The 27,022-nt window shown below is 43.4% G+C and overlaps 1 protein-coding gene across 1 annotated transcript in view; it reads right to left on the bottom strand.

The window, feature by feature from the left end:
* Positions 1 to 27,022, bottom strand: part of MYO3B (myosin IIIB) — a 296,479-nt gene that overhangs the window by 162,936 nt on the left and 106,521 nt on the right. The window contains exon 11 of the mRNA XM_065413693.1: positions 8,839 to 8,994. Coding sequence (XP_065269765.1) covers positions 8,839 to 8,994 — 156 coding nt within the window. The remainder of the gene's footprint in view (positions 1 to 8,838; positions 8,995 to 27,022) is intronic.

Below are 27,022 nucleotides of genomic sequence, written 5' to 3'. Positions count from 1 at the left end.
GTGCTTAACCACCCTGACAGGAAGTTTTTCCTAATGTCCAACCTAAACCTCCCTTGCTGCAATTTAAGCCCATTGTTTCTTGTCCTATCCTCAGAGGTTAAAAAGAACAATTTTTCTCCTCTTCCTTGCAACAACCTTTTATGCACTTGAAAACTGTTATGTTCCCCCTCCGTCTTCTCTTCTCCAGACTAAACAAACCCAATTTTTTCAGTCTTCCCTCATAGGTCATGTTTTCTAGACCTTTAATCATATTTGTTGCTCTTCTCTGGACTTTCTCCAATTTGTCCACATCTTCCCTAAAATGTGGCACCCAGAACTGGACACAATACTCCAGTTGAGGCCTAATCAGCACAGCATAGAGCAGAAGAATTACTTCTCATGTCTTGCTTACAACACTCCTGCTAACACATCCCAGAATGATGTTCACTTTTTTTGCAACAGCATTACACTATTGACTCATATCTAGCTTATGGTCCACTATGACCACAGATCCCTTTCCCCAGTACTCCTTCCTAGGCAGTCATTTCCTATTTTGTATGTGTGCAATTGATTGTTCCTTTCTAGGTGGAGTCCTTTGCATTTGTCATTATTAAATTTCATCCTATTTACTTCAGACCATTTCTCCAGTTTGTCCAGATCATTTTGAATTATAATCCTATCATCCAAAGCACTTGCAACCCATCCCAGCTTGGTATCATCCACAAACTTTATAAGCGTATTCTCTATGCCATTATCTAAATCATTGATTAAGATATTGAACATAACCGGACCCAGAACCGATCCCTATAGGACCCCACTCGTTATGCCTTTCCAGCATGATTGTGAACCACTGATAACTACTCTCCGGAAATGGTTTTCCCATCAATTATGCACCCACCTTTTAGTAGCTCCATCTAGGTTGCATTTCCCTAGTTTGTTTATGAGAAGGTCATGAGAGACAGTAAAAGCTTTAATAAAGTCAAGATTTACCATGTCTACCTCTTCCCTGCTATCCACAAGGCTTGTTCTCCTGTCAAAGAAAGCTATCAGGTCGGTTTGACAAGGTTTTTTTTTTGCTGTTACTTATCACCTTATTATCTTCTAGATGTTTGCAAATTGATTGCTTATTTATTTGCTCCATTATCTTTCCGGGTACAGAAGTTAAGCTGACTGGTCCATAATTCCCCAGGTTATCCTTATTTCCCTTCTTATAGATTAGTACAATATTTGCCCTTTTCCAGTCTTCTGGAATCTCTCCCATCTTCCATGACTTTTCAAAGTTAATCGCTAATGGCTCAGGTATCTCCTCAGTCAGCTCCTTGAGTATTCTAGGATGCATTTGATTTCATCAGGTCCTGGTGACTTGAAGACATCTAACTTGTCTAAAGCAACAAAGAGTCCTGTGGCACCTTAAAGACTAACAGATGTATTGGAGCATAAGCTTTCGTGGGTGAATGACGAAGTGGGCATTCACCCACGAAAGCTTATGCTCCAATACATCTGTTAGTCTTTAAGGTGCCACAGGACTTTTTGTTACTTTTTACAGATCCAGACTAACACGGCTACCCCTCTGATACTTAACTTGTCTAAGTAATTTTTAACTTGTTCTTTCTCTATTTTAGCCTCTGATCCTACCTCATTTTCACTGGCATTCACTATATTAGGGTATGTCTACACTACGAGAGTAGTTCGATTTTACTTAAATCGAATATGTGGAATCGATATTACAAAGTCGAACGTGTGTATCCACACTAAGGGCAGTAATTCGACTTTGTGAGTCCACACTAACGGGGCAAGCGTTGACATTGGAAGCGGTGCACTGTGGGTAGCTATCCCACAGTTCCCGCAGTCCCCGCTGCCCATTGGAATTCTGGGTCGAGCCCCCAATGCCTGCTGGGGGAAAAAATGTGTCGAGGGTGGTTTTGGGTAACTGTCGTCATCCAACCGTCACTCCCGCCCTCCCTCCCTGAAAGCGCCGGCGGGCAATCATTTCATTTCGCGCGCTTTTCTGGTGAGTGATAGCGCGGACGCCACAGCACTGCGAGCATGGAGCCCGCTGCGACCATCACTGCAGTTATGGCCGTTGTCAACACCTCGCACCTTATCATCCACCTTTTCCAGAGGCAGATGCTGAGAAATCGGGCGAGGAGGTTACGGCATCGCGGTGAGGACATGAAGTCTGAGAGTGGCACAGACCTCTCGCAAAGCACGGGACCCTGCGCTGTGAACATCATGGTGGCAATGGGTCATGTTGATGCTGTGGAACGGCGATTCTGGTCCCGGGAAACAAGCACGGACTGGTGGGACCGCATAGTGCTGCAGGTCTGGGATGAATCACAGTGGCTGCGAAACTTTCGGATGCGGAAGGGAACTTTCCTGGAACTTTGTGAGCTGCTGTCCCCTGCCCTGAAGTGCAAGGACACCCGGATGCGAGCAGCCCTGACTGTCCAGAAGTGAGTGGCCATAGCCCTCTGGAAGCTTGCAACACCAGACAGCTACCGGTCAGTCGCGAACCACTTTGGCGTGGGCAAATCTACCGTGGGGGTTGCTGTGATGCAAGTAGCCAACGCAATCATTGAGCTACTGCTGTCAAAGGTAGTGACCCTTGGAAACGTGCAGGTCATCATAGATGGCTTCGCCGCGATGGGATTCCCAAACTGCGGTGGGGCTATAGATGGAACTCACATCCCTATCCTGGGACCGGACCACCAGGCCAGCCAGTACATTAACCGAAAGGGCTACTTTTCAATGGTGCTGCAAGTATTGGTGGACCATAGGGGACGTTTTACAAACATCAACGTCGGATGGCCAGGCAAGGTTCATGACGCTCGTGTTTTCAGGAACTCTGGTCTGTTTAGACACCTGCAGGAAGGTATTTACTTCCCAGACCACAAAATAACTGTTGGGGATGTGGAGATGCCTATAGTGATCCTCGGGGACCCAGCCTACCCGCTAATGCCCTGGCTCATGAAGCCCTATACAGGCGCCCTGGACACTGAAAAGGAACTCTTCAACTACCGTCTCAGCAAGTGCAGAATGGTGGTGGAGTGTGCTTTTGGAAGTCTCAAGGGGAGATGGAGAAGCTTACTGACTTGCTCTGATCTCAGCGAAACCAATATCCCCATTGTTATTGCAGCTTGCTGTGTGTTCCACAATCTCTGTGAGAGTAAGGGGGAGACCTTTATGGCGGGGTGGGAGGTTGAGGCAAATAGCCTGGCTGCTGATTACACCCAGCCAGACAGCCGTGCGATTAGAAGAGCCCAGCGGGACGCGCTGTGCATCCGGGAGGCTTTGACAGCTAGGTTCCTCAGTGAGTAGGGTAACCTGTGACTATTAACTTTGTTTAAAGAGAAGCTGAACCTGCCCCCGTTTCTTTACCCAGTTTATGTTGACTATCCTCTGCAGCTACATACCCCGTTCACCCCGTCCCCCCCTTCCAACACACGTTTAAAAATAAAATACATGGAACTTTGTTAATGAACACCGTTGTCTTTATTACGGGTTTCGCGGTAAAGGGTTGAAACTGGGACGCAGACTGTGGTGGGGAGCGGGCGCAGTGATGGAAAGAACGCTTATAAACTCAAGGAATGACAGGCTCCTGCTCCTAGAGTGGTCCACAGTGCTGGACTGGTTGTTTCAACGGAGCCTGCCACCCCTCCTTTTCGGGACTCTGTGTGTGGGGGCTATGTCACTTTGTGGCGGGGGAGGACGCTGCTGCGTGGCTCTGTGATCCAGGATAAGGACCGCTGCATAAGATCTCTAACCGCCCTCCCCCACCACAAACTCACATAGCCCCCACACACACAGAACATAAAAACCACCTCCCAGACTGACCAGGGTGCCTAGTGACTGCAATGTGTGTGTGACCTGCTGCTGAACATGTCCCCCTGTCTGTACCCTGGTAAAGGTGACTGTCCTGTCCAATTACCAATCCCCTTCCCCCCCTTCAAACACACTGTCCTCTAAAAGAACATGATGGAAACAGTAATTAAAAGAAACGTATTTTTTATTAGCAACTAAACAGTTAGGGGATGAAACTGGGCCGGGGGCTTGGGTGAGGTGGGAAGGAAAGGACTTACCAAATTTTGGGGAATGAGAGCCTTCTGTTACTTGAGCAGTCTGCAGGGGTGGAGTGAGAGTTTTCACGGACTCTGCCGCCCCTCCTTCTTTGGACTTTGGGTGAGGGGGGTATGGGACTTGGTGGCAGGGGTGGGCGGTTACAGATAGACTGCAGCGGGGCTCTGTCCTCCTGCCTCCGGTCCTGCAGAACTTCCACAAGGCGCCGGAGCTCAGCCGTTTGCTCCCTCATTAGTCCAAGCAGCGTTTGAGTCGCCTGCTGGTCTTCCTGCCGCCACCTCTCCTCCCGTTCAATGTGTGATCGATGGATTTGGGACATGTTCTCCCTCCACTGGGTCTGCTGGGCCGCCTCGGCTCGGGAGCAGCCCATAAGTTCTGAGAACATGTCGTCCCGTGTCCTTTTCTTTCTCCGCCTAATCTGCGCCAGCCTCTGGGAGGGGGATGCCAGGCTGCTGTGGGATGGGAAAAAGGGAGTGAATTCCTCACAAAGATAATTTTTTGTGAACAATGAACATAGTCTTTCTCTGTGAACAAGACCATGCACAGCACCTAACACATGCGCACTCCGGACAAGGTCGAATTTTCGGCCTTCGCATTCAGTGCCTGGGGTCTTGCACTGGAGATCAGACAAGCGGGGCAGAACAGTGGAATTCGGGTAGCAGGCTGACATGGTAAGCCGTAGACTTTTGGCTGCTTAAAACTTAAATTATAGCAGTGCCCTCCTTTCACGTTCAAAGCAATGCTCCTAGCGTTGGCCAGTTCCTGCTGCCGGCAATCCGGCAAGCATGAACTCTGCCCCTGTCCCACCCCCTCGCGGCTGTCCCCGGGAAAGATCCCTGTACGCTGCCCCTCTCCCTCCTCCACCGCGTGGCTGTAAACCGCCGGTTACAGTTCTGTAACGGAACAGGCAAGCAGTCCCAACAGTAACATTCCCCTAATTCAAAGCAGGTCACCATGAGCGACATCACTCTGCTGAGGATTTCTGGGACAGAGAAAGACCGCATGCTGCATGAAAGCCAGCAAAAACCAGGGCCATATGCCGCCATGCTCTGCAAGGCAATGATCCCGGAGTACTTGATGATAGCCTGGCGTGGAAAAGTTTCCTACCACGGAGGACCCAATAAGGCCGCTCTCCCCAGGAACCTCATGCAAAGGCTTTCCAATTACCTCCAGGAGAGCTTCGTGGAGATGTCCCATGAGGATTTTAGCTCTATCCCCGGACATATAGACCTTCTTTTCCAGTAGCTGCACTGGCAAGGACTAAAAAGTAGAGCGCCAAGGGCAAAGTAATCATCATAAACCGGGCATTGTTTGATTCTTTTGCAGTAGTTGCACTGCCAAGGACTAAAACGTTAAGCACCTAGGGCAAACTAATCATGAAAAACCCATTGTTAATATTGTTAATATTCCTGTTCTGTTCAAAATAAATGTTTACATGTTTTAAACACTTACCGACTGATCCTTCCCCTGATTCTGGCTCCGGGTTAACGCCTGGGGACGGTTGGTAGGGGATCTCTGTGAGGGTGATGAAGAGATCCTGGCTGTCGGGGAAATCAGCATTGTAAGCGCTGTCGACTGCCTCGTCCTCCTCATCTCCTTCCTCATCTTCCCCGTCCGCTAACATCTCCGAGGAACCGGCCATCAACAATATCCCATCCTCAGAGTCCACGGTCAGTGGTGGGGTAGTGGTGGCGGCTGCACCTAAAATGGAATGCAGTGCCTCGTAGAAACGGCATGTCTGGGGCTGGGATCCGGAGCGTCCGTTTGCCTCTTTGGTCTTCTGGTAGCCTTGTCTCAGCTCCTTGATTTTCACGCGGCACTGCGTTGCATCCCGGCTGTATCCTCTCTCTGTCATGGCTTTTGAGATCTTCTCGTAGATCTTTGCGTTCCGTCTTTTCGAGCGCAGTTCCGAAAGCACGGACTCATCGCCCCACACAGCGATCAGATCCAAGACTTCCCGATCAGTCCATGCTGGGGCCCTCTTTCTATTCTGGGATTGCATGGTCACCTCTGCTGGAGAGCTCTGCATCGTTGCCAGTGCTGCTGAGCTCGCCACGATGTCCAAACAGGAAATGAGATTCAAACTGCCCAGACAGGAAAAGGAATTCAAATTTTCCCAGGGCTTTTCCTGTGTGGCTGGTCAGAGCATCCGAGCTCGGACTGCTGTCCAGAGCGTCAACAGAATGGTGCACTGTGGGATAGCTACCGGAGCTATTAGCGTCGATTTCCATCCACACCTACCCTAATTCGACATGGCCATGTCGAATTTAGCGCTACTCCCCTCGTTGGGGAGGAGTACAGAAATCGAATGTAAGAGACCTCTATGTCGAACTAAATAGCTTTGTTGTGTGGACGGGTGCAGGGTTAATTCGATTTAACGCTGCTAAATTTGACATAACCTCCTAGTGTAGACCAGGCCTTAGACGTCCAATCACTACCAACCTTCTTGGTGAAAACTGAAACAAAGACGTAATTAAGCACTTATGCCATTTTCTGTTATTGTTCCCCCCCACACCCCATTGAGCAACGAGCCTACCTTGTCCTTGGTCTTCCTCTTGCTTCTAATGTATTTGTACAATGTTTTCTTGTTACCCTTTATGTCTCTAGCTAGTTTGATCTCGCTTTGTGCCTTGGCCTTTCCAATTCTGTCCCTACATACTTGTGTTATTTGTTTATATTCATCCTTTGTAATTTGACCTAGTTTCCACTTTTTGTAGGACTCTTTTTTGATTTTTAGATCATTGGGTAAGCCCGGGTGATCTCTTGCCATACTTCCTATCTTTCCTACACAGTGGGATAGTTTGCTCTTGTGCCTTCATAATATCTCTTTGAAAAACTGCCAACTGTCTTCAATTGTTTTTCCCCTTAGACTTGCTTCCCATGAGATCTTACCTACCAACTCCCTGTGCTTGCTAAACTCTGCCTTCTTGAAATCCATTGTCTTTATTTTGCTGTTCTCCCTCCTACCATTCCTTAGAATCATGAACTCTTCCATTTCATGATCACTTTCACCCAAGCTGCCTTCCACTTTCAAATTCTCAACCAGTTCCTCCCTATTTGTCAAAATCAAATCTAGAACAGCCTCTCCCCTAGTAGCTGTCTCCACCTTCTGAAATCAAAAATTTGTCTCCAATACATTCCAAGAACTTGTTGGATAATCTGTGCCCTGCTGTGTTATTTTCCCAACAGATATCTAAGTAGTTGAAGTCCCACATCACCACCAAGTCCTGTGCTTTGGATGATTTTGTTAATTGTTTAAAAAAAGCCTCATCTGCCTCTTCTTCCTGGTTCAGTTACTTGACTAATCATAATGGAGAAGAACTGATTTAACATGGAGCAGAGTACCTGTGACAGTAGCAGGACAGGCAAAGAGTTAGGTTATGCTGGACAAACACGAGCTCACAGGCGCAATCCCTCCCCCAGCTCCCAGGCATACAGGGGGAACTCACATGCTGCATCATACTTTTGGGTGATTGCAGCCTGCACCCCACAGCACTCCCAGCTAGCTCTGTGCAGTGGCATGGAGAAAGGGCCATGGCCCTGACTCTTCCTCATCCCCTCTGTAGAGACTGATGCTCTTGGGGTGCAAGGAGGAAGCAGTCTTTGAGCTCTTCCAAGCATCGGCGGACACTGGTGAGTCCAGATCTTCTGCATGGTGCATAACTGGGGTGGGGAAGGCTCCTTGTGCCTTCTCCCCACCACCCCATATTCATGTTCTACCCAGAGGCAGTTTGGTCCAGAGGCGAGATAAAACAGAAACTGTTCTGGTCTGAGCCTGGGCTAGATGCGGGATTAATATTCCCTCAGCAGAAAAATAGGGAAGACACATTCACCTTGAAACCTCTAGCTATTCCAGTATTTTAACTTGTACATGTACATTTAGGCTTTTCCTTTTTAATCAGCAGATTCTTACAGTATATAAGTATATACATTTTTATGAGTCATGAATCATGACATTTAATTTTCTTCATCAACATTAGTAGGTATTTGTTTATAATAATGGACCAGAGCTTATCTAGTACTAGACAAATTTTATATTACAAAATGATTGCTGAGCATAGGAAGGTGTGTTCATTTGCATTTAAATTCACTTTCAAAACAGTGAAATCCTGCCACCTTCTGGACAGTAACCAAACCAAGAAACATTTCTTATAGTCAGCCTTAAAGGATGCTGGAAAAAAGTACCCTCTACTAAAGATGAGCATTCATTGCTTTTTTAACCACATTTTTAAAATTAAGTGTTAGGCTGTATAAAAATAATAGTTGTTATTAATCCAAAGGAAAACAATCATATTAAGTATTAAAGGGCCTCCCCCATCACTAGTAATAGCTAACCAAGCTGCAAACAACTTTAAAATGTTCAATTCTTAATCTTTCCTGATAGTCACTTTACTGCTCATGTTTATACTTTCAGGTCTGCTACGAAAACATAACAGAATTTCAATCCACTCAGTGTAAACAGCTTATTAACTGATCAATAAAAATCCCTATATTAGCAGTATTAGTGATAAATCCATTAAATGAATATATATAAAAACAAAGTCAAATGGGAGAGAGAAAGATAGTGTGGTATTCATGTTATCATTGAACAAAATAAGTTATAAAGGCATGAGTGGGAAGCTTGTTTCTCCATTCATATGGTATGCAGCACTTAATACAAATAAAACGGCTAATGCATGTAGGTGATCATCTGAAGTAATAAATGTTTGAAAATTAAACATTTTAAATTGTGTTTCCAGGGCTAGTCAGGGGAAGGCTGCAGAATAATACAATGCACAGTACCTTATTTTGGCTACAAAGCCTAACTGTTCTTGTGCTTGGATGAGATCAGCCAACTGTTTTTGCAGAGACATATCCTTACCATGGGCTTGTCTAATAAATGGATGCTCTAAAAGGTGGGTGACTGAAGGACGCTTTTCAAAATCCTTAATAAGACACCTGTGGAAATAGAGCAATAGCATTATACATACAGCACTTGCTATTTGATAACAAAATCATTGAATTTGACTTGAACATTAAACTGTTGGCTTATTGTCTGGCAGTTCTGTCACAGAGACCAGATTGCTTTTTCTACTTATTGGTGTTATTAATTATATGAGGGGACCCTATTCACTTTTCATTTACAGTGGTGTAAATCTGGAATAACATTACTTAACTCAGTGGAGTTACTTAACACTTATAACACTGGTGTAACAGAGCAGAATTTGGGCCAGTAAACATATGTCAAATCTTTTTTAAAAAGAGGAAACAGCATAAAGTACAGGTTTGCAGCATTACTACAGTCTTGTTTGTAGTATCCATTCAAAGTAGTTTTCATCTGAGAACAAAGAGTAAAGTCCTGTAGTCATTAATTTCCTACATATTATCCAATGGGAATTCTGACTGAGTGAGGACTGCAGGATTTAGCCCAATAAAATAAATGAGTAAGTGAACACTGGTCAGAACAATTTGATGCCAAGTTTTTAATAAATTAATAACTTTTTCAATGGCTCTCACATACTATGGTGATGGGTATTAGTATAAGAACCTTGATAGGTCAATTAGCAAACCTACTTAATATAGATCAGACTAAACACAAATGACTCAGACTTAAATGCTAACCATGATCGGCAAGTTCAATCACTGGCGGGGTCAGGTGATCTCGTAATGAGCAAACAGACAGAGCTTATTAAATTAACATGGACTTTAACTAATAAATATCATAGAGTACTGTCAAAGATCTAAAATCTAGGAAGCCATGATAAGAAGTATAATTCCGTGCCAGTAGAGTAAAGCTGGAATAATATGCTCCAAATAGAGAAATGCATTTAAACTATCAGACTTTTTTCAAAAAAGAGTCCTTTAATTTCTTTTTGTATTAGTTTGTTCAATTTTATTTAGTTCAGTAATTAAAATGATTGTAACATTACGACCATTTGAGAATCAGCAAAAGAAAAACTATATTACAGTATATATGGCAATCCTAGCATATATCTATCATTTCAGGGAACTCCTACTGGACTCCAGTCCAAGATGAGATTGTCTGAATAGATGCTTTAAAATTAAAATGTTTTTACACTTCATATTTACCGATGTTTCATGAAGCAATTACATCAAATATACATTAAAGAAGTCTTTCCTTTACATGAGAAAATTTGACAAGCAGAGGATGCCATTTTACACAAAATGTGCAATGAAACTTTCATAGCTTTTATAGCACTCAATACTCTACCAATAGCATATCTGCAGATTTTAAATTATATCTAAAACATTATACATTTTAGTTTATTACAAAATGACAAAATGCACTAGCAAATTATTAAAGCTCAGCCTCACCTTGAATATTTCCTAGAACATTAAAGTCTGGTTCCCAGAATAATCCTGCAACATCTGTCTTTCAAAATAACTTTAATAATTGTGGCTCATCAGGACCATTTTCACAGCCCTTCTCGTTGACCATCATCTAGTCCAGAAAATACAGTCTGTGAAATGTTCTGTCAGTTTTACAATTGGTCAGGGGAGTTTTGCTATCGGTTAGAACTGGAGCTTCCTGATAGAAAAACTAAACCAACAGAACCTACATTATCTCCATCCCTCTGACTGCAGAGCTTTAAATACCACTCCTGTCCTGCCATGAAAAGAAATCAATCATTTGTCTTTTACATGTTCTGAGCCCTTTTTGTTTGTTTTGGGGTTTTTTGTTTTTTATCCATGATTTTTATAAGTGAATGCACTCACATATAAAATATTGGGCATGTCAATCTCCATTTAAATGTATACCCTTTCTCCTTTGTGTGTGAGTTGTGTAAGTGGAGAGCTAATACTATAATGAAAATGAGAGAAAAACACAAAACTATCAGGTATTCAATGTCACATATTCCTTATTAAATAGAACTAGTGATTAACTTTATTTCAAATGTCTACCATGGGGAATTGGTACTGAAAAGTTTATATTGAATTCATTTGACGTTTACAACCCTGGACAATACTAGGTTCAAAGACAACATTTCAATTGTTTTAAGACAATAAAACAGTAAGGGTTAGAGTGAAGTCTGCACAAGAAATGGGATAGCTAAAGTGCTGTTAAAAACACTAATGGCATGGAAACTTTTTATCTCACTGTCTTGCAGACACTAGGACAAATTCTGCTCTGAGTTACACCAGTGGAAGTCTAGAGAAACTCTGCTGACTAGGCCTAGAGCCTCTGATAGATGGTTTTACATGTAGGGATGGCCCAGGGCTGAAGCATCTAACTGTCCATGGTACTGCATGTAAGTATATTATAAAATTACCTACACTATACTGTGGTTTTGTCACGGTATTCTGGTAAATATCACAAAAATATAGTAAAAAATAGAAGTTAGAGGTATTGTTTTGTTCTCCCATTTTAATACAATTAAAAAGCACAATGAGCCAATATTAATTGTGACCAGATGCTTAACACAAATATTATTAACATCAAGGAGGACAGAACATAAGGTAGGATAGAGAACGATCAAGTTAACACATATTTAGATAAGTTAGATGTATTCAAGTTAGCAGGGCCTGACAAAATTCATCCTAGGGCAGGGGTCGGCACCGTTTGGCACGCGGCTCGCCAGGGTAAGCACCCTAGCGGGCTGGGCCAGTTTATTTACCTGCTGACGCGGCAGGTTCGGCCGATCGCGGCCCCCACTGGCCACGGTTCGCCATCCTGGGCCAATGGGGGCGGCGGGAAGCCACGGCCAGCACATCCCTCGCCCGCACATCTTCCCGCCGCCCCCATTGGCCCGGGACGGCGAACCGCGGCGAGTGGGGGCCGCGATCGGCCGAACCTGCCGTGTCAGCAGGTAAATAAACTGGCCCGGCCCGCTAGGGTGCTTACCCTGGCGAGCCGCGTGCCAAACGTTGCCGACCCCAGTCCTAGGGTATTTAAGAAACTAGCTGAAGCAATCTCGGAACCATTAGCGATTATCCCCGATAACTCACGGAGAACAGGTGAGATCCCAGAGGACTGGAGAAGGGAAAATATAGTGCCTATCTTTAAAAGGGTCGCAAAGGAGACCCAAGGAATTTCCAGTCAGCCTAAATTCAATACCTGGGAAGATATTGGAACAAATTATTAAACAATCAATTTGTGAGCACCTAGAGAATAATGGGGTGATAAGTAAAAGCCTACATGGATTTGTCAAGAACAAATCATGCTAGACCAACTTAATTTCCTTCTCTGGCAGGGCTACTGGCCTAGTGAATACGGGGGGGAAGCACTAGGTATGATCTGTCTTGATTTAAGTAAGGCTTTTGACTCAGCCCCACATGACATTCTCACGGAAATGTGGTCTAGATGAAATTACTATAATACGAGTGCACAACTGGTTGAAAGACCATAGTGAAAGTATAATTATCAATGGTTCAAAGTCAAACTGGGAGGACGTATTTAGTGGGATCCTGCAGGGGGTCTGTCCTGGGTCCAGTACTATTCAACATTTTCATTAATGACTTGGATACTGAAATGGAGAGTATGCTTATAAAATGTGGGGATAACACAAAGCTGGGAGCAGTTGCAACACTTTGGAGGACAGGATTAGAATTCAAAATGACCTTGACAAATTGGAGAATTAGTCTGAAATCAACAAGATGAAATTCAGTAAAGATCAGTGCATAGCACTATACTTTGGAAGAAAAATATCAAATGAACAAATACAAAATTGGGTATCACTGGCTAGACAGTAGTACAGCAGAAAAGAATCTGGGTGTTATAGTGGATCAGAAATTGAATATGAGCCAACAATGTGATGAAGTTGCAGAAAAGTCAAATATTCTGGGATGTATTAACAGGAATGTAAGACACAGGAGGTAATTGTCCCACTCTACTTAGCACTGATGAGACCTTGGCTGAGATGCTGTGTCCAGTTCTGGGCACCACACTTTAAGAAAGACGTGGACAAATTGGGGAGAATCTAGAGGAGAGCATCAAAAATGAAAAGAGGTTTAGAACACCTGACCTAAGAAAAAGGGTTAAAAAATGGGGCATGTTTAGTTTTGAGAAAAGAAGACTCGGGGTAACATAGTAACAGTCTTCAAATATCTTAAGAGCAGTTCTAAAGAGGCTGGTGATCAATTGTCCTTCCTTCAATGGACATGGAATACAAGAAGTAATCAGCTTAACTTGCAGCAATGGAGATTTGGGTTAGATATTAGGAAAAACTTTATAAGGATAGTTAAGTACTGAAATGACAGACACATTTTGGAGACACCACACTATCTTTGTAAACCAACTCCACTCTTTAAAGAATATTTTTAAAATAATCATTCTGGGTGAAATTCCAGGCCCATTGAAATCAATGGGAGTTTTGCTAATGGAGCTGGGATTTCACCTTTTGTGTTCGAAGCTCCCACCTTGGTCCAGATTCCCTCTGAGACACCAGGACCCCAATGCCTGCCTTTCTTCTTGCCTCCTAAGGGGCAGGGGAGGGCAGAGCCACCACCAGTACATCACATAGGCTGACCTATAAAAGCCCCCACCTGGAGGAAGCAACCCAGAACAGCAGTGAAAGCAGCAACAGTATGATCAAAGACACACTTCACTGTCCCATGAACCATGTCCTCACCCTCCAAAGTCAACAGGACTTACCTCCCAGAATACTCAGTTTCTGCAGGTAAAAGGGGGCTGGTGCGGAAAACAAGGAACAACTTGACATGGATTAAATTGTAGACAAGTTGCTAGGAGAAAGGGTCATAAATAATGTGGCATGGCTGGGGACAATTATTATTGGAGGCTGTATTTAGCAAGAATTTTAGTGTATGTTAAATGCTCTTCCCCTCTCCTTTGTCTATTTAGACTGCAAGCAGTTGGGCTGGGACCTATTTTATTGTTTATCAATAAGTTTTGTCGAGAAAGTGGCTTGAAGCTTCTATGGTAGCTGGAGGTTTTCGGGGACTCTATTGAGAGGCTGACTTTTATGAGAGGGGTCAGTTGTTAGATTTAGTGTTATCGTCTCCATAACCTGTCATAGGTGCCTGAGGATTAAGATTGTGTCCTTGTTAATATTTTAACAACTCTAAATAACTAAATAAATAGAAACTGCCTAACATACTTTGGGCACTAGATGAATAATATTAATATAACAACAACAACAACAACAGGCAACCTGTGGGGAATGAAAGTTATTCACTGCTCTGGCCCTGTGTTTCACTGCTGTATTCTGTGCAGCCCACTGTTCCACATTGCAGCTTATAAAGAAGTTTGTTCAGCTGTTTACCACTCTCTACTGACAAGCAAAAATCCCCAAATATCAGAAGTCATGGATATTGTAACAAATCTGTTGCCATCTAGGATTTCACTTGAGTTAGAGGTGAACTCATTGCGCTACAGACTGTTGACACACACACACTGGTCAGTCTGGAGGTGATGAAGGGCTGGATCACTGTGGCCAGCCGCCAGATCCTTGTCCTGGAGGAAAAGGAGAAGTTTCTTAGTAAGAAGACATTGAATTGTTCTTCACTATCTTGCACCACCTATGAGAGGGATGGACATCTTTCACAGGTGGTGCTACATATGACTCTTGGAGATTGTTGAGCTTCAGCTTGCATGATAGGCCCAAATTCTGCCAGGAGCCACAGGGTGATCTCAATATATTGGTTTCTACCCCAGCAAGTTCAGCTCAAATTCAATTGACTTTGTTTGCAGAGCTGGATGAGAGCTCTTGGCAAGAGCTCTGGTCTCTGGGTTATGCAGGATGGTTACTTAGCTGACTCACAAGATGGGGAAAGTTCCATACATCAGATGGCCACATGGCTTTAATTGGAGTTTTTGTACCATCAAGGGCGATAGAGGAATATTTACACTTTTTTAAAAGATAGTGTTACTCCTGTTGGCAGACCCAGCAGCAAATAGCCCATTGCTAGCATCTCCTCTATTTTGAGCTAGAAATACTGTATATTCTGGGATCTATTCATATGCTGTGCTTCTGTGCACTGCCTCTCAAATTGCAGTTGCTGCTATAATGCTGTACTGAACATGTGCTACATATTCCTCCGAACTTGTCTCTAAAACAACTCTTCTTGGGCTTTAGCTGTGTGTTCAATGGAAGAGGAAGTGACAGGCTGCCAGTGTCTCTACTGGTGTTCAATAATGTAGTTGCTTCCCAAGCTGACAGCTGGCACTGTTACTACCCTGTTCTTCAGAAGAGGGCTATTTAATATACAGTTCCCAAGTCAACCTGGGCTGGCCAGAGAAGCAGGAGAAGCTGCTGAGGTGACTGTATGTTCCTCTGCTTGACAAGCCTGAAAAAAACATGTGACAGAAGAACCCCAACTAGAAGCCAAGGACATTAATTTCCTCACGGGGGAGTAACCTTTTCTTACTGAGATACAATTTACATGAAACTGAGCACTGTTACAGGTGAGAAGCAGTAGGTTCCACTGAGCTGCATGGTCATACAGGAAAAAAGTATGTGGAAAAATAAAGATTAAAGATTTCATGAGTACAGTAGTTTCTTATCTAACCAGTGGACATATACTAGTAGGGGTACTTCTAGTGTTTGTGACTGATACGCTAGGCTTCATCTCTCTGCCTTAGTCCCCAGTCCTGCAAAGGGATCTTTATGAGCAGACCTTTAAGCTTGTGCGGACATTGAGGTCAATGGTAATTGGGACAAATTACAACATGGTTTTACAAAAGGTAGATCGTGCCAAACCAACCTGATCTCCTTCTTTGAGAAAGTAACAGAATTTTTAGACAAAGGAAACGCAGTGGATCTAATTTACCTCGATTTCAATCAGGCATTCGATATGGTTCCACATGGGGAATTATTAGCTAAATTGGAAAAGATGGGGATCAATATGAAAATTGAAAGGTGGATAAGGAACTGGTTAAAGGGGAGACTACAATGAGTCATACTGAAAGGTGAACTGTCAGGCTAGAGGGAGGTTACTAGTGGATTTCCTCAGGGATTGGTTTTGGGATCAATCTTATTTAATCTTTTTATTACTGACCTTGGCACAAAAAGTGGGAATGTGCTAATAAAGTTTGCGGATGACACAAAGCTGGGAGGTATTGCCAATACAGAGAAGGACTGAGATATCATACAGGAAGATCTGGATGACCTTGTAAACTGGAGTAATAGTAATAGGATGAAATGTAATAGTGAAAAGTGCAAGGTCATGTTATAAGCTGGGGACGCATCAGTTGGAAGTAACAGAGGAAGAGAAGGACCTCGGAGTATTGGTTGATCACAGGATGACTATGAGCCGCCAATGTAATATGGCTGTGAAAAAGGCTAATACGGTCTGAGGATGCATCAAGTGAGGTATTTCCAGTAGAGACATGGAAGTGTTAGTACCGTTATACAAGGCACTGGTGAGACCTCATCTGGAATACTGCGTGCAGTTCTGATCTCCCATGTTTAAGAAGGATGAATTCAAACTGGAACAGGTAGAGAGAAGGGCTACTAGGATGATCCGAGGAATGCAAAACCTGTCTTATGAAAGGAGACTCAAAGAGCTTGGCTTGTTTAGCCTAACCAAAAGAAGGCTGAGGGGAGATATGATTGCTCTCTACAAATATATCCGAGGAATAAATACCAGGGAGGGAGAGGAATTATTTAAGCTCAGTATCAATGTGGACACAAGAACAAATGGATATGAACTGGCCATCAGGAAGTTTAGACTTGAAATTAGACGAAGGTTTCTAACCATCAGAGGAGTGAAGTTCTGGAACAGCCTTCCAAGGGGAGTAGTGGGGGCAAAAGACATATCTGGCTTCAAGACTAAGTTTTTGGAGGGGATGGTATAATGGGATAGCCTAATTTTGGCAATTAATTGGTCTTTGACTATTAGCGGTAAATATGCCCAATGGCTTGTGATGGGATGTTAGATGGGGTGGGATCTGAGTTACTACAGAGAATTCTTTTCTGGGTGTCTGGCTGGTGAGTCTTGCCCACATGCTCAGGGTTTAGCTGATCGCCATATTTGGGGTCGGGAAGTAATTTTCCTCCAGCGCAGATTGGCAGAGGCCCTGGGGGGGTTTCGCCTTCCTCTGCAGCGTGGGGCACAGGTCACTTGCTGGAAGATTCTCTGCATCTTGAAGTCTTTAAACCATGATTTGAGGACTTCAATGGCTCAGACACAGGTTTGATGCAGAGGTGGGTGGGTGGGTGAGATTCTGTAGCCTGCATTGTGCAGGAGGTCAGATTAGATGATCATAATGGTCCCTTCTGACCTTAAAGTCTATGATTCTTTGATCTACCTGTCCCTGTTGTGTTGTTACTGCTCTCCTGCCATTCAGCTGTGTGTGTTCCAACTCACAATGGAAACTGGACTGTACAAATTCCATATGTTCATATAACTTATTTTTAAGCAGGGAAACTATATTTGAATATTTAAGAGGGATTGAAATCCTGGGGGGAAATCTGGCAAAGTCAGAAAAAAAGTAAGCAGAAGCAGGAGCACATACCTTTGAAATACAGAGACATTTACATTTAAAAGATGAACATCTAGAGAAGGCCTAGCACCACTTTCTTGATTAAAATCCTGGGCTTTATAACCTACAGCACAAGTCCTGTATACTGTCATACTGCTCTCATGGTTTGGCTCTGCTAACATTCTCATGAGCTACTTCCCAAAGTGTTTTCTTTTATATGTTTTTAAAAGACAGTAGCTCGGAGGCAGCTATGGGACAACCACAGTGCTGTCTGTCTTATTGTCAAGAACAAATCAAAATGTGTGTTGCATTATCAAAAATGTATTTAAAAGTTCATATCACTAAGGAAACTGCTCTTTGAAGTAAGAAAAGGCTTCAACTAAAATATGTTCTCAGCTAGGACCAATTTGGACAGTTAGTCTAAGTAACGTGATCAGTCCAACATCAACTGTACTGTAACTACAACTAAAAACACCAAGCCTACTGCACCTGCAAATTAATTAAATTTGTTTGGCCCATGGAATTTCTAAATGAAAATCCAAGCTGTGGGACTCCTACTTCTCATTGTATAAATTGGCTAGAAAATCCATTACAAGATGTATGTCATATAAGATACACTAAAATGATGTTCAGATTTGGTATGTGTGCCTATAAAATAAAAAGAGGAGTAAGTAAGTAGGGGTTGAAAAGGAAACAAATATTGTACATGTTGGCCTTGACGAAAGTCAATCCATTACTTAATTTGAAATTCTAGTATCTTCCAACATGCTTTCTTTGCTGAAAATTAATTCTCAGAATTCATTAGTGTCACTACATTAAACATAGGTTGCAGCCATTTGCTGCAATCTCACAGCCAGGCTCCTAAGCACCATTTCCATTCTGCCACAATTACAGGAAAAGATGAAGCATTTATTAGCAGGGAACAAGAGCAGACACCCACACATAGGCCTGTCTAAGATAGCCTCTAAAAATCCACTGGCTGCTTGCACTTGGATGATAACATTGTTGGAATTGCTGTGTCTCAACAATGTAAACTGCTATTTTGCAACTGGCAAATCAGATGACTGAAAGGAGGAACTATTTATCAGCAGTCATGAACAAATATTTACTAATGAATAAATGGAATGAAATAGATTTTATAAGAGCACCAATGGTGGTCTGAATATTTTGTAAGCTCGGAAAGAGAAAACAATTACTAATGCCCCTCATTATTCCAGCCAAAACTGATTAGACTAGCATTAGTGTTTCTTTTTTAAATTATTTTTTTTAACCAGAGTGATTATAACCTCCATAGCTACAAATCTGTTCTTTAAAAAAAATTGATTTAATGAGCGGATCCAGGCCTCAGACATATTTTTAGACATACTATATTTTATTTCCAGCATTTCATGGACAAAACAATATACCTCCAAGAATATTTTAATCCAAGGTACTATGTTTTTAGATAAAGGTCATTCTGCATTTTGTGTATTTAAATTAAGTGCACAAAAACAAGAACAAAAGTAAGGTTTCCACGAGAGATCACAGAGTGTCTTTGTGTCGCAGATGTCTGTAGCAGGTGCAGCAGAAAACAAAATTGTAACTGAATCTGCAGCAAAGAGAATATATCTTCTCCTGTGAGAAGATGCAGTGCACACACAGCAAGTCATAATAGACACACATTACACTCACCAAAGTGTCAGTCACCGCTATAGGTCTGTCTATCCAGGCATTTACACTGCATCCATCAATGTAATATCTAAATGCCTGTGGACAGGCAACCCTGTCCAGCTGTGATGAGAAATGTCCCAATTCACACAGAAACTTTCCTGGGATTAAAAAAGTGCACTTTCTGGATCCAGTCAGAACTGGAGGTAGAAGGGCCATAATGCTGCAAGAAAGGCCAGTGTCCCAGCCTAATTTGCAAGCTAACAAGGCTTAGATAGTTCTTCACCCAAAGTCTGAATAAATTTCATCCAAACCTCTCACAAATGAGGGCCTGCATCTGGGTCTGGGGTCAGCTAGCAGCTAACCATAGCCGAAATTCCTCATTGGCCAAATCACCTGATTGACCAAGCAGCACAGTCAGAACTGCTCTTAAGACCAGCAGTAGCACTTGGCCAGATATTGCTCAATGCTTACACCTGCAGCTGTGATTGCTCCTGTGTCTGTCTTGTTTCTAGCCTTCCTCCAGCCCTGTTCAGCTCAGACTCCTGTTTCCTGGCCCCAACTCTGACCGCCACTGCTCCAACTGCTAGGCCTGACCATCCGTGCCCAGTCCAAGACAGTGGCAAACATTTACAAGTTTGCCCATTGTTAATTGCTGGATACATTAGCTGCTACACCTCATTACTGCTTGGCTCTCACTGCAATACCTTGATGATTCAGGGTATGATTTATTTTTAATATTTATTGTTTCAATAACTCTGCATGGTCAAAAAAAGTCTTAAAATAAACATCAAAGGGTTAAGCCCCCAAAACAAAACAGAAAAATTAATAAAATCCAAGGCACAACCATGCTCAATTAATCTGCCTTTGGTTACCCCCTGCTGTTTGGAGAGTGGAAAAATGCTAAAAGGCAACATCAGCAAAGCCAGGTCTACATGACAGTTCAAACATTTCCAAACACTTGAATCAGTTACATGTGTGTGCTTACAATAAATCTGAAGTTCTCTCTCTCTCACACACACACACACACACACACACACAAAGATACTGTGTTAGATACTTGGCATTTTCTTCTCTTTTAGTTTCTATGGATTTGTGCTGCCTTTTAAGAAAAAATAGAGTGGAAACCACTTGTAAGGAACTCACTCCTAGTGTAAATGCACCTGCAATGAATAAAAAGTGAAGTCTTGTGTTTTGTCAAAGCATTCCAAGGAATTAAGCTCCCTTTACAGTGATGCCCAAATTAGATTGTAAGGAACTATGGGAGCTAGTGTTTCTTGAGTCTGGGGTCCCACAGTAGCAGGACAAAGCAAGCTTCATCTATGTCCACTTCCAACCTTTCTGGAGTTCCTGCATCCTGTACAAGCCCTACTGTATCTTTCACTGCATGCACATCTTATAAGGGCTGCAAATATCTCTCTTATTAGATGTGCGTGTTGTAAAAACTCAAGTATGGTTCTTACAGAATACAGGAGCCCTTCTTGCATGGAAGATTAAAGGGGGGCTTTCATGCAGTTGCCCTGCACCAGTTAGGTCTTTTCCACTGAGGGTCACATGCTAATTATAGTGACGCTACTTCACTGTAAAGCAGGTTCTACTGAATTTTATCAAAAAGGAACAATTTTAGAAAATGAAATGCACATGGAAGGGTTATGGCTACATGTTTCTATTCAGCTCAGTTATAATCTCAGTGGGAATGACTAAATCAGATGTGGATCCTTTCACTTTTAAATTGCCAATTTGGATTTGACTCAAGTCAGTAAAGAATGTGACCAAAAGTGGGGGCTCTCCAGTGGACTATGTGGAGTGAGTTGGTGGGCTCAGTCCAGTTCCTAGTGCACAGATGTATACAGTGCATCACGAAAACCACCAACACAGTTAGGATTATTTTGCTCCTTTAGTGCACATCTCAAGAGTGAGATTTAGGATTGTTTAAGGCATTGAAATTAATCTTCTCTTTCACCCCCAGGTGACTTGCTATAGCCAATGTTTTTCCTGCTGACCAGTCTCATCTCATTGTTTCCTTGTGCTCTCCCCATCTGCTTAATTTATATACCTGTTGTCTATAGTCTTACACTGAGATGGTAAACTTTTCAGAGCAGGGGTTGTCTTGTCATTATATATTTGTACAGTGCCTAGCACAAGAGGACCCAGGCCTGTAGGTGGTACAATAATTCAATTAATAAACAATGGCTGAAGTGCAATGGCAGATTGCTGTGGGGAAGTGTGTTCTGCTCTACACACCTGTTCTGTGGAGAAACAAAGAATTTGATTCTCTAGTACCATCAATCCAGCATTTTTCACCAGCTTTAAATCCATATAAAATCATTTTTTAAAGTGAATAGACACTGAGTAGCAATGAGTGCCTAGGGATAGCACAGAGCATACTGGCATGATCCATTATATTAAAGCCTCATCTAAGACATTTTAACCCTTTCAGGAAAAAGAATTTTTTAACAATCAGCACTATCATTTCCATCACACTTGTAAGAAGAATTCTGATTAAGTCAATACTTCCCTGTTATCAACACTGAAGGGGACCAAACATCAGGTTCCCGGAAGCTGGGAGTGAAAAGAAAGCTCTTTTGGAAGGTTTCTAAGTGGTTAATTTTCTATTCTTTGTTCCCTCTCTACACCACCTGCCTCTGACTGCTCATCCCTGCCTCTGTCTTCCATGGAGCTCTCTGGCAGATGCTGGTTAGTCACATGCAGCAGACAGGTGGAGGGGAACAGGCACATCATGAATTACATTTGTAATAATGATCCAATGATGATGTGTCCCTTTCTCTGAGGCCTCCCTGCCTCCTGTTCTTATTCCTGCCCATCCCCCCACTGCTACTCCTGTTTTGAAAAATAAAGGGGAAACGGTGGCAGATTTTCCTACTGCATTTTTGTTTCAGTCCTAATTCAAAAGGACACACACGATACAGACATTATTGTCTACAGAGCTGCATACTGATGCCCTTTCAGTAAAAGCACACTCTGTGACTGTATGTAATAGGTTAAATAGGTCTTGTATCTCAAACCACCACACCAAGAAAAATAACATATTTTACTTTTCCTTCAGTTACAATCAGAAACCAAGGTGAAGGATTGAATTTATGACACAATGGTCAATTGTCACATGCATAATATTAATTTTATTGCACAGAACACATTTATGTTTGCAATAATCTGCCATTTGGTAGCAAATACCATAAATTATTAATCTTCCCTAATGACAAGAGAAATATTCTAATACTGGAATGTCAACAACAACTATTTTCTTAATAAGTCCTCTTTCAGTTGGATTTTAACACTGGTCATCATGTAATCTAAATACCAACAAAAAATGTTTGAAAGCTAAGAAAAGCTCAGTTACTGTGAAATTATAAAGAAAGGTGTAACCATAAGAGACCACATCTGCAAGCTTTGAAAAAAAATGTCTATGGGAACATCTCATGTGGTTTTGGCTCGCCACACACAGGTGGACATTACTTTGAAGAGTGAGGGATTTAAAAATAACAGATGGCATTTTCCAGAACACTCATTGCTGGCCTAACTCTTCCCATTGAGAATTTTAGCACTGGCCTCAACGGAAGCAAGGTTAGGCTAACAGGACGTGATTTTGAAAATCCTGTTGAATATATGATGAAGAAGTCAGGATAAAGTCAGGGCTCACCTTTTCCTTCCTCAGGCACAGGATCTATTCTCTTTTATTGGTCTCCCTTCAGACACTCCTGGTCATATTTGGCTTTCAGATTTCTCTTCGCTAGAACCAATAGGTCATTCTATTGATGACCTAATATTACAAGAAGTATATTTTGTCCTCAGCGTAGTAGGTTCTGAATGTGCTCCCCTTTTTGCCATCCACACAGGTCATTGTGGCACCCAGATTTCTGCCAGATGAAGCATATAGGGGGCTAGAATTGCAGTGAGGAAACCAAATTCCAAATGTGACAATGAATTGCTAAAATTGGATGCAGCTAGAATGAAGACAAAGGAGGTTTATATCTCCTCTCCATCAGAAGAGCATGTGCTTAGTGAGATTTTTCCCATCATGCAGTACAAAAGAGGCCTCTTTTTATTCTATGTCTTCTGGGAAAAAATCCAACAAAGGTGCACCTGAGCCCACAAGCACCAGTCATAGGGCATATCTGCATCTGAGCTGGAAGGTGAGAGTCCCAGCTTGCGTAGACGGACCCGCACTCGCTCTGCTCAAGCTAGCATACTAAAAATAGCAGTGTACTGTATCAGCTTGGGCTAGTCACCTGAATATGTACCACTCAGACCCCCTTCGTACGTACTCAGGCAGCTAGCCTGAGCTGCTGCCCATGCTACCCTGGCTACACTGCTATTTTTAGCCCGCTAGCTCAAGGAGAGTTAGCATGTGTATGTCTACGCAATCTGGTCATCACACCTCCCAGCTCAAATGTAGACGTAGCCAGAGAGAGCATAACCACTTGGCACTTAGGAATAGACATATCATCTCTACACACTACAAAACAAATGTATTGTAAGAAAAAGGTTTAGCAAGGTCAATGGCCCTGATCCCTGGGTCTGGCTGAACTGTGCCATCTTTATATCTCCTAACACCCCAATACTGAGCTTGGCAAGGGACCAGTTTGGCCCTTATGCCAGCTGAGAATCACCGGAGCTTAACAATGACCATTTGACCCTTCCTCTCTCCATCAGGGCCGGCTCTGGCTTTTTTGCCGCCCTAGGCAAAAAAGCCACTGGCCGCCGCCCCCCCCCATTGCGGCAGGGGAGGGTGCCGAGCCCGGCCGCGGGCCCGCAGTCCCCGACCGGCCGGAGCGCGGGGGGAGGGCAGAGAGCCCGGCTGGGGCTCTCCGCTCTCCCCGGTGGCCAGAGCGCCGGGGGGAGGGCGGAGAGCCCGGCCAGGGTTCTCCGCTCTCCCCGGCGGCCAGAGCGCGGGGGGAGGGCGGAGAGCCCCCGGCGGCCAGAGCACCGGGAGCAGGGCGGAGAGCCCGGCTGGGGCTCTCCGCTCTCCCCGGCGGCCAGAGCGCCAGGGGGAGGGCGGCGAGCCTGGCCGGGGCTCTCCGCTCTCCCCAGCGGCCCCGCTCTCGGGCCGGAGCGCCCCGCCGCGCCGCCCCCCTCCAGGCGCCGCCCCAAGCACACGCTTGGTGGGCTGGTGCCTGGAGCCGGCCCTGCACTCCATGGTAAAATAAAAGAGCTAATTTAGACTCAATTGAGAGTCTTGTTTCACACTGCAGAGCTGAAATCACTGATACCTCGGTCTAAGTATTAGACCTACTTTGGGACAGTGTCTCTATTGCAAGAGACTGCCCAGCGTGCACCAACAGTGAGGCTCCCCCACTAACAGCTGAAATCACTAAGAGCTGTGTTAAGTGTGTATGTGGGGGGCCCCGAAGACATCCTGGAGAGTGGCCAGCTGGGCGGCTGGCGGAGAGGCATGGCAAGTGGCCAGCAGAGAAGCTGGTGCAGAGGGCCAGAGCAGAGCCCCGCAGAGACGTGGCAATTGGCCGTTGGGGTGACAAGTGAGTGCCTGAGCAGTGCAGCATGTAAAGTGCCTCCTTATCCCCCCCCCCCCGCCCACGCCTTCTACACAGGGTAGGAGGTGAACTGTGTGGCTACACTGGCCAAGGACACCAACTGTGACTGGGGTACAGAAAAGGGACAGGCACATTAAAGGTACTTTTGGGTTACTGGACTTAAGACTGAGGGGGAAAGGACACTGCCCAACTTACTTGGGTGTGGGTCTTTTGCTCATGGTTTGTGTTTATGAACCCTCGTTGCAGTGTTTTCCCAAATTAATGCTCAGTTAATTCCCTCCTTTTATTAAAAGGTTTTGCTACACTCAGACTCTGTGCTTGTGAGAGGGGAAGTATTGCCTCTTAGAGGTGCCCAGGGGGTGGTGTGTAATTGTCCCAGGTCACTGGGTGGGGGTTTGAGCCGGTTTTGTGTTGTTTTGTTGAAAAGGAACCCCTAGATCAGGGGTTCTCAAACTGGGGGTCGGGACCCCTCAGGGGGTCGTGAGGTTATTATGTGGGGGGCGGGTCACGAGCTGTCAGCTTCCACCCCAAGCCCCGCTTTGCCTCGAGCATTTATAGTGGTGTTAAATATATAAAAAAGTGGTTTTAATTCATAAGGGGGGTCGCACTCAGAGGCTTGCTATGTGAAAGGGGTCACCAGTACAAAAGTATGAGAACCACTGCCCTAGATACTGAACCCAGCCCTTGTTGCTGCTGGCTCCACCTGGCAGAAGGGTTACACGTACACTGCATCCCAAGCGAGAAAATACAGTAATATAGTCTCTCTGTGTGTCACATTTTTGTGCTCTACAGCCAGAGAACTGAGATCATAAAGGAGACATCAGTGAGGTCAAAATAGGGCCCTTAGGATCTAGATGATCAATTAGGAGATATAAATTACTCTTCATTCTGAAATTCAACCTTGTGATGCTTGGCTATAATCATATTTTACATGAAAACTAAATACAAAAATCTAAATTTAAAAAGTTAGGAAATCAGGTTTCCATTGTTTTTACAATCAATCATTGATAGTATATGTGATCAAGGTTGGAGACCCTAAATCTTGAAATTTTACATTTTGAGCTTACTGCTCCCTGAGTTTTTTAATTCTTTAATTCCTTGCAGCTTGAGAGAGACTAATTAATTGAAGGAGCCATAATAGCTAATCATTGGCTAAATAAATTTAAAAGGAGGTGTCTGTCCCTGGAGATACCGTTGCTCATTTTAATTAAAATGACCATTTTCTGATGTAATATAAATAAAGGCTATTGTACCTTCTGCTCCAAGAACATATTAACTCTTCTTGCCGCCTCCAGAGACACTGCAATATTATTTGTGGTGCTTGAACTCCTTTTAACTAATTTGTATCTTTACTCATTTTACCATTTAACATATTAACATTCCTGCATGAATTCAGAAACACCACATGTGTAAATGGTGTTATCATATAAGGACAGACAACATTAATGTTGCAGCTGAAAAAAAAGAAGTTTAGCCTCATAAATTTTCACGGTCATAGGAGGGAGTGAACTTTTCAAACCTGAGATTTTATTTCAGTTGAATGAACATAAGTAAAAGTCTATCATTTTTAGTACCTATAGAGGTGGCAATCGATGCAGTTGTTTAAGTAACTTTATAGATAGGCTTGGTAGAATTCGATTTTTATTATTTCGATGGATATCAATATTTATTTCTAAGCATTTTTTTTTAGATTTTTATTGATTTAAGTTTTCACAGCTGTGCAAAAGTATGGGTTTTAAGCATTTTTTCAATTTTTATCAAATTTTCACAGTTGCAGGAAATTATAGGGGGTCAGACAGCAACTATTTAATGACAGTAGATGTTGAGATTCAAAAAGCTAAAGCTCTATAACCGTTAAAATGCATCACATGTCAAAATATACAAAGTAAATACCCTTAAATCAAACCACAGTTCTCACACAGCATTTTTCTTACTTTGCCTATCTGTAAATTTTTATTATCATCGATGGGAATATATTTTCAATTTGTGAGAGTACAGTGAAATCAACATTTACCAACAAAAATCTAATCCTTCCAAGCCTACTTATAGGAAATGACATGCCATTTTGCTGTTGTCTGAGATGGCTTGACTAAGGCTATGTCTTCAACGCTAACAACATGTGTTTCTACAGCAAGCTAACTATCTCATTAGCTATATCATTGCAAAATCCCAGCGGAGACAAGGTGCTGTAGTTTTTACCTCAATGTAGCTAGTCAAGGTCAACACTAGGGGTACATCTTCACTACCCGCCGTATCGGCAGGTAGCAATCGATTTATCCGGGATCGATATATCGCGTCTCGTTAAGACGCGATATATCGATCCCCGAAAGTGCTCACCGTCGACTCCGGAACTCCACCAGAGCGAGCGGCGGTAGCGCAGTCGACGGGGGAGCCGCGGCCGTCGATCCCGCGCCGTCTGGACCCC

The sequence above is a fragment of the Emys orbicularis genome, chromosome 11 (genome assembly GCF_028017835.1).
Source record: "Emys orbicularis isolate rEmyOrb1 chromosome 11, rEmyOrb1.hap1, whole genome shotgun sequence".
Classification (NCBI taxonomy): domain Eukaryota; kingdom Metazoa; phylum Chordata; order Testudines; family Emydidae; genus Emys; species Emys orbicularis.
Note: the sequence above shows the minus strand (reverse complement) of the source record. Positions and strands in the feature narration are given on the sequence as shown.